The sequence below is a fragment of the Pistacia vera genome, unplaced genomic scaffold (genome assembly GCF_008641045.1).
Source record: "Pistacia vera cultivar Batoury unplaced genomic scaffold, PisVer_v2 Contig4, whole genome shotgun sequence".
In the NCBI taxonomy this organism is placed as follows: Eukaryota; Viridiplantae; Streptophyta; class Magnoliopsida; order Sapindales; family Anacardiaceae; genus Pistacia; species Pistacia vera.
The window spans coordinates 221117-233315 of NW_022196223.1; the positions used below are offsets into that span (position 1 = coordinate 221117).

The window sequence follows — 12199 nt, forward strand, 5'->3', positions numbered from 1 at the left end:
TTTTTTTTAAAAAGAACAATTAGTTTGGGAAATGGGATAAATTTATAATGACAGAAATCAAATTTTAAAAGGAATTATTTTGAGTTTTTTCTAGTGATCGATTGCTAAGAGACATTCTGGGGTTTCATTAAAACAGAAGAAGAAGAAGAAGAAATTTCAGCCTATGCAAAACTCAAAAGAAAGAGTAAATTATTTCACTTGCCTGTGCTTTGGTATCTACACTGCAGATGCATGTCCCTTTTTGAACATTCCATATCTTAATACGCCCATCTGCTGTGCCTCCGCCAGAGGCAAGTACATTAAATTGGTATGGGCACCATGCAAGGGCCTTGACTGCGGCACTATGTTCATTAAACCGGTACAAGAATTTGGACGAACTCATTTTGGAAGGCTCCCATATGTATACCAGATTATCATTACCACCGCTTGCCAGAACATTGCCTTCTGTAGACCATTTAACTCCACACACTTCTTCAGTGTGCGCTATTATGCATGAAGTCACATTGTTTGACACTCTAACTGCCAATGAAAGCATGAGAAATATAATAAAAGTCAGTATCTGAATGAATAGAAATTACAATAGTTGAAGATGAAAAGAATGTGGATTTCCTTTAAAGATATGATGAAATTCGAGTACCATCATGATTGATAATGGATTTATCTAGGCCTGCTGATGTTAAAATGTGACCATTCCATTGGTTCCATGACACAGTTGTTACTCTTCTAAGGTGACCTTCGAGGTTCCTAACCTGCATTTCAAAAAATAAGTTTTAACACATTACGAGCCCAGAACAACTGATTGACATGACGGCAGAAAGAGTGACTGAAGAGAGGAGAGGTTTACAAGTTTTGAGGTCTCGGCATCCCAGATCTGAATTTCGGAGCCCATATATCCAACAGCCAGATTTCTAGCATCCTGAGACCAGACCAAACTTGTCGGGTAATTTTCCTCCCCAAGAGATTCTGACAACTTTTGAACATCTCCATTCTCCGATTTCCAAAGATATAGCACCGAGCCCAAAGCAATAGCAAGCATGTTGTTTTTCCCCCAATCCATGATGTTCAGATAAAAATCATTCCTTAGATTAGGTGCATCCAGGATCTTAGCTTCTTTCTACAAACACCATTAATCAAATTATCTAAGTAAGCAGCATAAAATTCATGTCATTAAGTACAAAGTAAGGACCCAAAATGCAAAGGATAGTTGAGAGTAATTTTTTTTTCTTTCTTTGTTTCCCATTTATTTCAAAAAAATAAAATAAAAACCTGTTCAGAAAAGTTGAATCCGAAAATTATTCAGAAAGCATATTGATAGATCTCGGTGATCAAAACAACTGGCTGGTTACTGTTATCTCTATAACAATAATCGATTAGAAGAGGTTCAAAACTGAGACTAGTTACCTTGGGCATGCCTCGATGTTGATATAGCTGGGTACTATTTCGCAGTGCCTCGGCATCTTCCCTTCTCATCTCATCAATAAGACGGTTGGACTTTCTACTTGATTTTGGACTTCCCCTGAAAACCAACATTTTAAACGGTCTGCCTTCTGAATCCAAAGTCAGATTATCCTCCAGATTCTGTCTATATGCATCCTGTTAACAGAAATATAATACAGAATCATAAACCTTAACCCTGAATGTAATTCTGTTTTTTGAATGTCAACACATCATTTATTGACAACCTAAAAGCCCAGTACAAATTTCTACCTATTTTTCATGCCACAAACTAGAATCCCTAACACAATCAATGTAACACAACGGAAATATTATTATAATTTTTTACCGGAAAAATAAAACCTGAATTTCCCTCAAATCTGAATCTCAACAAAAGTCAATAGTTATTCATGAATTTCCCCCCCAATTTTAAAAAAAAAATAATAATAATCCGAAAACCAAACACAATAGAAACACCTACACCCAGGGAACAACATATCTACTGATAAACTAATTATATCACAAGTGAAACTAAAAAAACAGCAACAACAGTGAAATAAAGAAAGAAAATTACATTGAATTTTGGATTTTGGCATCGCTTAATTGTTTTGTTGGTCAACAAAGCGTGAGCTTGATCAAGATTCATCAAACTTCTGTTGGGTATAAAGCGATCTCCCTTTCGCAAATAACCAAAAGGCCAAAGAACAAGAAAACAATAAAATTTTGAATAAAAAAGTAATAAATAAAAGATTCTTGAAGAAATTAGAACAAAGAAAGATTGGAATATGGTTGTTTTGTACCGGAAAATCGAAATCGGTGGGGCTACTGAGGAGTCTTCGAGGAGAGTACCAATCTGTTTCAACGAGTCTGTGTAGTCTCGTTTGATGATCCATGGAGAGACAGAAACCAGGAACGCAAGCTCAAATTCTTGCTTTTCTTCTTGTTCAAGTAACCATTCGGTTTTCTCCCGCCAAAGAGCTAACCGACTAACCGTTGTATTTCATATTTTATAACGTTCAAGAATCGGCGCAATAGTGCTTTCTAGTTGGCCCGAATTTTATTTAATTTCGACTCGGGTCGGGATATGTTAACCTTCAAATTTCATTATAAAAACCTTTATTTTAGTAAGTAATTGACAAGGGCAATTCCCTTACTTTTTTTTTTTTTTTTTTAATTTAAAATGTACATGTTTTGAATTAAATTTCACTAATAAAGAAATTACTAGAAAAGTTGGTCACATATAATGTGTAACAAATAATCTAATGGTTAAATAAAAACTGATCATATATAATGTATAACAAGTAATCTAACGGTTAAGTGTACACGATAATACATTATCCCATCAATGCAATAGTTGGTATTATAATAATCTCTCAAGGCCCTATACGAATATTATGTTGAGGACAATGCCACAATCATGAATATTAATTTGCTTATGATGGAGCATAATAAGTTAACTAGCTCCAAAATAATTTAAATAATAAATCCTATATCTCTATGCTAGCTGAATATCCATTGATTTCCAAGATTGAAACATCACTTTTTAATGCTCATTGAAGGCTCTACATGATCTTCTAATCTCTCCTTGACTACCAGTAAGAACCTCAATAGCTCCAAGTTTAACCATGGCAGCGCCGAACCGGGACGGGAAATCAAACCCTTTGGTGGCTAAGGTCATCACTGTACCCCTTGTTAATGGGTGTAATGCTAACTCTTGATCAATCGGAAGAATGCCTCTCTTTAACAATAACCGCTGATAGTATGAGTTGTCCATGAATGGATTCTGATCAAGATTAACTATATTGTTTGTCGGTGTGTTTTGAGGACAGCGAAGTCTGAGTAAATTTAGAAGAAAAGGATCCATGGTTGGATCAGGTCTGCCGGTGTTTCTGAAATTGTAAAGGCGATCTTTTAAGAGTGAGCAATGAACTACTCCAACAGAGTGAGCACCTGCATCACAAAGTTCATGACAAATATCAGTGTATGTTATACATGAATATTGATGTGGGTAAAAGAATTATGTACCTAGAAGAAGAACCATGTCAGTCGGAGTGAGGCCTTTGTTAGCGAATAAGGCGATGGAGTGAGAGACTGAAGCTAAAGGTGGTGGGAGAAAGAGAGACACATTTTGAGGTAGAGAGACTAAACCATCTCTTCTTCCTGTTTGCACTTCATATCTTACTCCTAAACTCTGCAATTAATTCAATTGCTATTACAAATCGTTAACTGCACTAAAAATAAATAATATTGTGTTAATTGTGCAGGATTGAATTGAAGAGGGAGTGATTACCAAGAAAACAGCATCTCTAGTAGCAATTATAATAAGATCAGCACAAGAGACCACCCCTAGGCAAATTCTATCAACAGCGGCCTTGGCGTCATCTATAATATTAAAACCTCTTACGCTCAGATTTGGAGGAGCTGTTTTCTCACTGTTGCTGCCGACTACCAGAATTGATGCATCACACCCCTTTTTCATCATCATTCCCACAAACATATTTATTTTATTAATTGATTATTGAGATCTAATAATGCATGTGACAATCAGGCATATGACCATATAAATGATCTATGATACTCATCATACTAAAATGCTTAAAATATATCCCACAGAAAAAGAGGAGAAAGAGGTAAAAGAAAATAGATACTGAAACTTATGCGTATCCACACAAAGAATGTTGTCAACCAATAAAGCATCTAAACTCTGAAGCTAGCGCTGTGTTGACTAACAGAAGTTGATGAGCTAATTTGTTAACACAGAGATTTAATTTTAATGAAATTACAGAAAGTGGAAGCTTACATTGACAAAGCAATCGTGATATTGCAAACGCAAGAGTGCAGCCACAGTAGTGGGATCTCTAACGAACCTTGCAGTGACGACGCCGGCCACTATGGCTTCAACATCTGCAATTCCACATTTCCCTCTGTAAAATCCTATCTGTAATGCACCTTCACACCAATCTCCCCATGCCCAGTTTGATAAAATGAATACCAAACTAGATGAAATCACAGCTGCTTTGCTCTTCATCTTCATCTTTTCTGTTATCTACAGAGTGGAGACATGATCATCTCGCTGATTTATTTTTGAGAGAAGTGGTTTCCTGTACAGATGGAAATTAGGAGAAAACTGATTTAACATTTCCTTATTTATATTATCATGTAAATTTTTTACTTAGGCATGATTCTCTTGTGCACTTTCAATTTGTTTAAACTTTAAACTTTAAAGAGGTCTTGCTCCGCAACCGAGTACCTAGAACAAAGTTTAGCCTGTCAAGAAATGTCCCACTTGGTTAATATAAAAATTATAAATTATGTGTTTTTATGCACCTTATGGTCTATTCCGAAAACCAAAATAACCTCTGACAGCCAGTACCTCACTTATTTCTACCCTGTTGAATGATCAAACACAAAACCTAGAAGGTGAAATAAATATTTACATACATAGATCGGCTTTTTAGTGGGTCATAATATCCTGAACATAAACTCAAAAGTAGTGGCAGAGAATTTTTAAATTCCCAGATAAAAATAATAGAGTTAGCAATAATTACAGCTAGCCGCAACCATTCCTAATGGAATTATTTTATACATGTACGTGGAATGATGGGCCGGTAAAACAGAAGACGAAGGATCATCTTTTCAATTATACAACTCAGCGTACACAATAGCATCAGCAAAACCATGCAAATCAGAGGATGCATTCTGATTACTCACATCAATTAATGCCGGGTTGATCAGACCCAGGAAATATGATGGCGGCTTATACAAGCCATCAACACCTTGGCCGCAGGTTGCCCAATTACCCTGTCAGTATAAGCTGCATCCCCGACACTATGCCATCCATAATTTGATGAAACACTGCCACACATCATTTGCCCAACCGTGTCCTCTTAACTTCTCTCTATGAACACCACCAAACGAACATGCGGTGGAGGGGAGGACACTACTTCCAGAAGACAAGCCAACTTCAACTCCAACTGCACGCATAGTGCCTCCACTTGCTACCGTAGTGCCAAGGGCATCAGGCAAAGGCCTTGCTTCATATCCGTGCGATGCAGCTGAGGCAGCAAGATGATTATTGAAGTAGCTGGAGAAACCGCCTTAAGTGCTGCACATGCTCCTCTTGGGTTTTGCTATACACCACTATGTCGTCCAAGTAGACGACCACGAACTGGTTGCGGTAGAGATGGAATATCTTGTTCATCAAAGTGTAAAAAGTGGCTAGTGCATTTGTTAGACCAAATGGCATAACCAAGAATTCATAAGACCCATACCTTGTAACACATGTAGTTTTCGGCTCATCCCCTTCGGCTATGCGCACTTGGTAGTAAGCTGACCGTAGATCCAATTGGGTGAAGTAGTGGGCATGCTTCAGCTAATCGAAAAGATCGACAATCAAAGGAATAGGACAACTATTTTTCACGATTACCTTGTTGAGTGCTCAATAGTCTATGCACATGCGCAAGGAACCATCCTTCTTTCTTTTAAATAAGATTGGTGCGCCATAGGGAGCTTTGGAGGGCCTGATAAACCCTGCATCTAGTAGTTCCCGTAACTGCTTCCTTAGTTCTGCTAGCTCTAGTGGTGCCATGCAATAAGGACTCCTGGTAGGTGGCTTGACACCTAGTTCCAGCTCAATTTGGTGGTCTACCTCCCTTCTAGATGGTAATTCCTTTGGCAGCTCATTTGGTGAGACATCAGCGAACTCCTTGAGTACTTTTGCTACCTCCTGTGGCCCTGACTCTGGTGGGCTTGGCTCCTCATCGTCATAGTGCTTGAGCATGGCCAAGTAGCTTTCCTCTTTCTTCTTGATGCCTTTCTTGAACTACACGATCGCCAGTACGGTCGTCTCCGGCTTGGTAGAGTGGTTAGTGGACAATACACAAGCTTGCTCCCCGTCCATGATGCATATGGTATTGGCGGAAGGCATGGGAAATGCCTTGACTTGATCCATAAACTCTAACCCAAGGACAACCTGGTAGTCATCTATTGGAGTGACTAAGAAGTCTATGTAATCGGACCAAGTCCCCATAGTGGCTTTGACTCGTTCAGCTACTCTATGGATTGGTTGCGCCACTAAGTTAACTGCCTTGATGGTGCCCTCACCTCTTGAGGCTTTAAGGCCTAGTCGGTGTGCTTCACTCACTGAAACAAAGTTGTGCGAAGCCCTCGTATCTACCATGGTTTTCGTGGCCTTCCCATTGATGGCATTATCAACCTAAAGAAACCCTTTAGCTTGGGTTTTTGGTGCCGATTGGATCCCATTGAATAGCTACATCGATCCCATATGTGCCCTATTACTACTGCTTTTGGCTTAATTACCCTCTTGATGCTTAACTATGAGGGAAGTAAGAGCTTTCTTCTCTGGACAATTTTTCACCCAATAAGGTCCATTACAAATGAAGCGAATGTTGTGGGGTTTGTTGGAGTTCTTGTCCCAACGTTTGCCATTGTCCTTGCCTTTGGATGAGGTGTTGTCCTAGTGGGTGTCCCAACTATTCTCTTTGGATTGCCAAATGTCTCCCACACCTTTAGCAAAGCCGCCATTCTTATCTTTGGGTTTCCTTGTGGATTCTTTTGAGCCATTATAGTCTATCAAGCTTTCTACAAACACAATGGCTGTGGCAAGGTCTTGGACTCCTCGGCGCCTCAGCTCTGTTTTCACCCACGATTGCAACCCATCCATAAAGTTGAAGAGCGAGTCTTTGTCGAACATATCAGGGATCTCCAATATCAAGTAGGTGAAGTCATTAATATAGTCAAAGAAAATCATGTTTGCTTGAGCCTTCGCAAACATGCTCTTGCCTCATCCTCGTTATTCTCCGAAAAAAATTGTTGCTTAAGCTCTCTCTTGAAGTCATCAAAGCTCGAGATGGTGCACATACCTTTCTCGATGTCTCTTTTTCTTCTCCTCCACCATAACCTCGCGATGTCAGTGAGATAGAGGATTGTAGTTTCTATGTTGGAGATCTCCTCCGTGACACCTACAGCCTGAAAATACTTGTCTAGTCCCCACAAGAAGTTGTCAACTTCATGCGCCTTGCATGAGCCACCAAAGCTTTTAAGCTTTGGAACATCAATCCTCTGGCTTTCAATGGCGCTGCTATTAGGCCTTGCAACTACTACGCACTTGCATCCCGCTATATCAGCTTGCACCTCATCTAAGCGAACAAGAGTGCTGTTGGTTTCAGTCTGGAACACATGACGTGTTTTAGCGAGCTCCCCTATGAACTCCTCACGGATTTTCCCCATCTTGGTCCTCAATTACTCTTCCAGTTGGACCATCATGGCCTTCACCACAGTATGGATTTTGGTAAACTCCGTCTCTAGATCATCCACCTGATGATCTAGCTTATCCAACTGTATGCTTATCCTTTCCTTCACACAAGATAGGCGTGAGTCAAGACTGGAAATAAAGTCTTTGGACTTAGCTCTCTACCTTAAGGAGTTGGGGTCGGGGTCGGGGTCGGGGTCGGGGTCGGGGTCGGGGTCGACTTTGTCCAGACAACCAAGTTATTGGGAAGTCTTAGTTTAGACGTCTTGGATCTCTTTGTTGCAGTGGCAGTATCTTTTGCCATTATATAACAATCGAGGTTATATTAACCAAAGCTCTGATACCACTTGTCACACCCTTTGTTTCTTTGGCTAAGTTCGTACGGCCTTAACACTGGGAGAAGGTGTTAAGCAGCCTTACACTCACACAAACTCAAAGACTAGAAGCAATGAAAATGAGTAGGATAAGAATGTAGAGAAAATTGTAAACTCTATATTGCTGAAAATTTGTATCCTACACTTTATGAATTGCACAAAGTGGAATGTCCTATTAATGGGCAAAACCACCTCAAGTAAATGTCTATGTACATTGAATGCTTTATGCCTAAGTTATGCTAGTTGGCAATCTTGAAATTAGTGATGTTTAACCATGAAGCTCCTTTGCTATGAAGTTTGCTTAACTATGAAGCTCATTTGTCATAAGTTTGCTTAACCATGAACTTGCTTAACATTGAAGCTCATTGGTGATGAAGTTCCTTCACCTTGAAAGTCCTTAGCCTTGAAGTAAGGATGGTTGCTTAGTTATGAAGGAGTTGATAACCTCCTTAGAGCTTTCTTCCCCATGAAGAACTCCTTAGCAGCTTGTAGGAAGCTATTGTGTCGGCTGCCCACAACATCATGTACGTTGCTCGAGTCGTCGAGCAGGCTGGTCGTGACATTATGCTACAATAACCAAATATATGGGCAGGAGAGGTAGTATTAATATTTTGGTAAAATCTATTATTGCTTCTGCGTTTTCTCCTTTATCTTCTAAAATTTGTTCCTTACTGCCAGTCTCAGTATTATCAAATCATGTTTCTAACGATAATCATCATATAGAGCGTAATTTTTTTTGTCATTCCTTAGACAAACTGATGAAACAAGCTGAGATTACTCAATCAATTCCACATTTAATCAATCACAACAATCTGAAATCAATCAAGGATCAAAATACAAACAAAGATCGACTTAATTGTAATTATGGTTGTATTAAGGATCTATGAATTGTACTACAATGAAAGTAAATGTAAAATAGTATTAAGAACATCAATAAAGAAATTAGCATAGGTTGATCTTCGAGGGTCAACTTCTCATAACAATTTCCACTATGTTTTCTATGATATCACACCTATTCTCTCTCATTTTCTTTTATTCCCTTGATTCTTTTGTTAACTAACTCTTCATGATTGTTGTATCGCTGCTCCACCTGTCATGCGTGGCTTTTCCCTTTCTGCCCCTTGCGGTTATACCATTTGATTGTCAGGGGTCCATCATTACCCTTTTCAAGGAGTGCCACCTTGTCCTCAAGGTGGAAAGAAGGGAATTGGCGACATATTGAGGCATAATCCTCCCAAGTGTTGTCACAATGGGGAAGCAATTTCCACTTGATCAATACTTCATAGCTACCATTGAGCAGGCAATGTATGCAAGGCCTGTTCAGGTTCAACTTGCAAAACCATCTCATCTGTGAGGATGTCGGGAAGGAGCTAGGCTACAAGGGGTGTGGAAGTGGCTTTTTTCAACTGATAGACATGAAAAACATCATGTATGCTGGTTGTGGAGGGTAGGGTAAGGCAATAAGCAACCTAACCAACTTTTGCAAAGGTGGGAAACGGTCTGTAGAAGCGGGAACTGAGCTTCTTGTTGACTTGATGGGCTAGGGACTTAAGGTAGTAAGGCTGGAATTTTAAGTAGACAAAGTCTCTTATGGCAAAGTGAACTTCTCGCCTTTTACCATCGGCATATTGTTTCATTTTTTTGGGGCTTTAGTGAGATTTAGCTTTAAGTCATCCAAAATGGTATTGCGTTCCGCCAGTTGCTGATCCACAACATCCACAACTGAAGATTTTTCATTGTATTTCAAAAGGATGGGAAGGTCCTGGCCATAGAGAGCCTTAAAATGGGTCATTCCAGAAGAACAGTTATAAGTGGTATTAAACCAATACTTCGCCCAAGCAACCCATTTGGGCCAATGATAAGGTTGATGACCTACAAAACAACGGAGATAAGTTTCGACACAACGATTGACAACTTCCGATTGACCATCCGTTTGAGGGTGATAGGTTGTGCTCATGTGGAGCTGTGTTCCGGACTGTTTAAATATTTCTCCCCAGAAAAGGCTCATGAAAACTCTATCTCGTTCGAAGACAATGGTGCGGGGAAAGCCATGCAACCTGACAATTTCTTTAAGGAACAGGTTGGCAACTTCTTGAGCTGTATAAAGGTGACGCTAAGGAAGCAAATGGTTGTACTTCGTAGATCCATTACGACCAAAATAGTATCCACCCGATGAGCCTTAGGAAGTCCGCCAATAAAATCTATGGATACGTCCTCCCAAACCTGAGAGGGGATAGGCAGAGGTTGTAAAAGGCCTGCGGGTTGCAATGCATTGTATTTATTCTGTTGGCAAACAGAACGAGCCTTAACATAAGCCTGGAAATCCTGCCTCATGCCTTCCCAAAGTACCACTTGCGTCAATCTCTTGTAAGTACAAAAATAACTAGAATAACCTCCTGCGGGGGAGGAGTGAAATTCCTGCAGAAGCTATTGCACCAAGGAACTGGATTTGGGCAACATAAGGTGACCGTCATAGTAGAATAAGGAACCAACTAACCTAAAATGTGGATGACTGGAAGGATCAGTAATCAGGTCTTGACAAATTTTTTACAGTTTACTGTCTCGCCGAATGGCATCTGCCCACTCTTCTTTTTTGGCAAAGAAACAGATCGAAATGGCAGTACACTTGATAGTTCCATCACGTCTAGATAAGGCATCAGCGGCTTTATTCTCTAACCCTGGTTTGTATTGTATCTCATAGTCCAACTCGAGCAACTTGATTATCGATTTGTATTGTTCTTCGCCTTGTAACCTTTACTCATTTAGATAGTGGAGGCTCCATTGATTGATCCTAATGATGAAAAGTCGGCCCAATAGGTAATGTCTCCATTTCTCGATAGCTAGTACCACCGCCATCAGCTCTCTCTCATAAACCAATCGAAGCTATGAGCGGTTGGAAAAACCTTAACTCAAAAATGTTAGGGGGCCTACCTTCTTGCATTAGGATAACCTTGATACCATATCCTGAAGCATTCGTCTCAATGATGAAAGTCTTTGAGAAGTCTAGCATTGCAAGGACTGGGACAGTAGTCATAACATGTTGCAGCTCTTCAAAAGTTTTCTGTGATTATTCAGTCCAAACAAAGGAATCCTTGCGGAGAAGATTGGTTAAAGGTAGGGCGATTTTTCCATATCCATTGATGAACTTCCGATAGTATTCAGTCAGTCTTAGAAATCCGTGGAGGGTTGACATTATTTGGGATAGGCCACTTTAGTATGTATTCCACCTTGGAAGGGTCAACGGCAATACCTTGACTGGAAATGATGTGACCTAAATATTCCAACTAAGACTGCACAAAGGTGTAACTTTTTTCTATTAACCACTAGTTGATGGTCGAGTAATATCTGAAATGTGAGCCTCAAATGGTGCAAATGTGTCTCCAGGTTAATGCAGTAAACCAATATGTCATAAAAAAAACCAAGATAAACTTACGTAAGTATGATTTGAAAATGTTATTCATGAGAGCTTAAAAGGTTGACAGGGTAGTTGATAACCCGAAGGGCATTACAAGAAATTCGTAGTGCCCCTCATGTGTGTGGAAGGTTGTCTTATGGGCATCTTTCTCCTTGACTCGTATTTGATGATACTTGGACTTGAGGTCGAGTTTTGAAAACATAATGACGCCGCCTAACTCATCAAATAATTCATCCACTGTCAGAATAATGAATTTATCGAGTATGGTGACCTTGTTAAGTGCCCGATAATCAACACAGAAGCGTCATCTTTCGTTTTTCTTTTTTATCAAAAGTACCGGGTTGGAAAATGGACTGATGCTCGGTTTAATAATTCCTGAAACTAGCATTTCACGTACAATCTTTTCTATCTCATTCTTTTGGTAATATGGGTACCGGTAGGGTCTGACATTAGGGACGAGGGCTCTAGGTTCTAGTCTTATAGCATGATCGTGTACCTCTGTTGGTGGTAGCCTTGGCAGTGGTTCGAATAAGGTCTGGTACTCCTTTAACAGAGTTGAAAGATTACTATCAACCATTGTTTCTTCGCCTTCCTGCAACTTCAAATTGTTAAATTCCAACAAGTAGTCTGGTCTTTCATACTGCAACATTTTAAGTATTTTCTTCAGTGACAATTTTGTTCTACTCAGGGAGGGATCCCCAACCA

At 39.7% G+C, this 12199-nt stretch overlaps 2 protein-coding genes across 2 annotated transcripts in view; both read right to left on the reverse strand.

Moving 5' to 3' along the window:
* The window catches only part of LOC116141474 (cell division cycle 20.3, cofactor of APC complex-like), an 11385-nt gene extending 9058 nt beyond the window's left edge, over nt 1–2327 (reverse strand). The window contains exons 1-6 of the mRNA XM_031426981.1: nt 2235–2327; nt 2009–2110; nt 1402–1593; nt 845–1114; nt 638–749; nt 203–519 (exon numbers count right to left, since the gene is read on the reverse strand). Coding sequence (XP_031282841.1) covers nt 203–519; nt 638–749; nt 845–1114; nt 1402–1593; nt 2009–2110; nt 2235–2327 — 1086 coding nt within the window. The remainder of the gene's footprint in view (nt 1–202; nt 520–637; nt 750–844; nt 1115–1401; nt 1594–2008; nt 2111–2234) is intronic.
* A 650-nt stretch (nt 2328–2977) lies between these two features.
* LOC116141475 (peroxidase 60-like) lies at nt 2978–4468 on the reverse strand. Its single transcript, XM_031426982.1, has 4 exons — nt 4235–4468; nt 3725–3904; nt 3460–3625; nt 2978–3384 (listed from the first exon to the last, which is right to left on the reverse strand). Exons 1-4 carry the CDS (start codon nt 4466–4468, stop codon nt 2978–2980), a joined length of 987 nt encoding a protein of 328 aa, XP_031282842.1.
* Between the last annotated feature and the right edge of the window lie 7731 nt (nt 4469–12199).

What these genes read in the sequence shown, in the direction of transcription:
- LOC116141475 (XM_031426982.1), bottom strand. Translation starts at nt 4,468, where the DNA reads ATGAAGATGAAGAGCAAAGCAGCTGTGATTTCATCTAGTTTGGTATTC. An exon ending in CTAGAGATGCTGTTTTCTTG is followed by an intron (nt 3,626 to 3,724) that starts GTAATCACTCCC and finishes AATTAATTGCAG; the next exon opens with AGTTTAGGAGTAAGATATGA. An exon ending in TGACATGGTTCTTCTTCTAG is followed by an intron (nt 3,385 to 3,459) that starts GTACATAATTCT and finishes TTTGTGATGCAG; the next exon opens with GTGCTCACTCTGTTGGAGTA.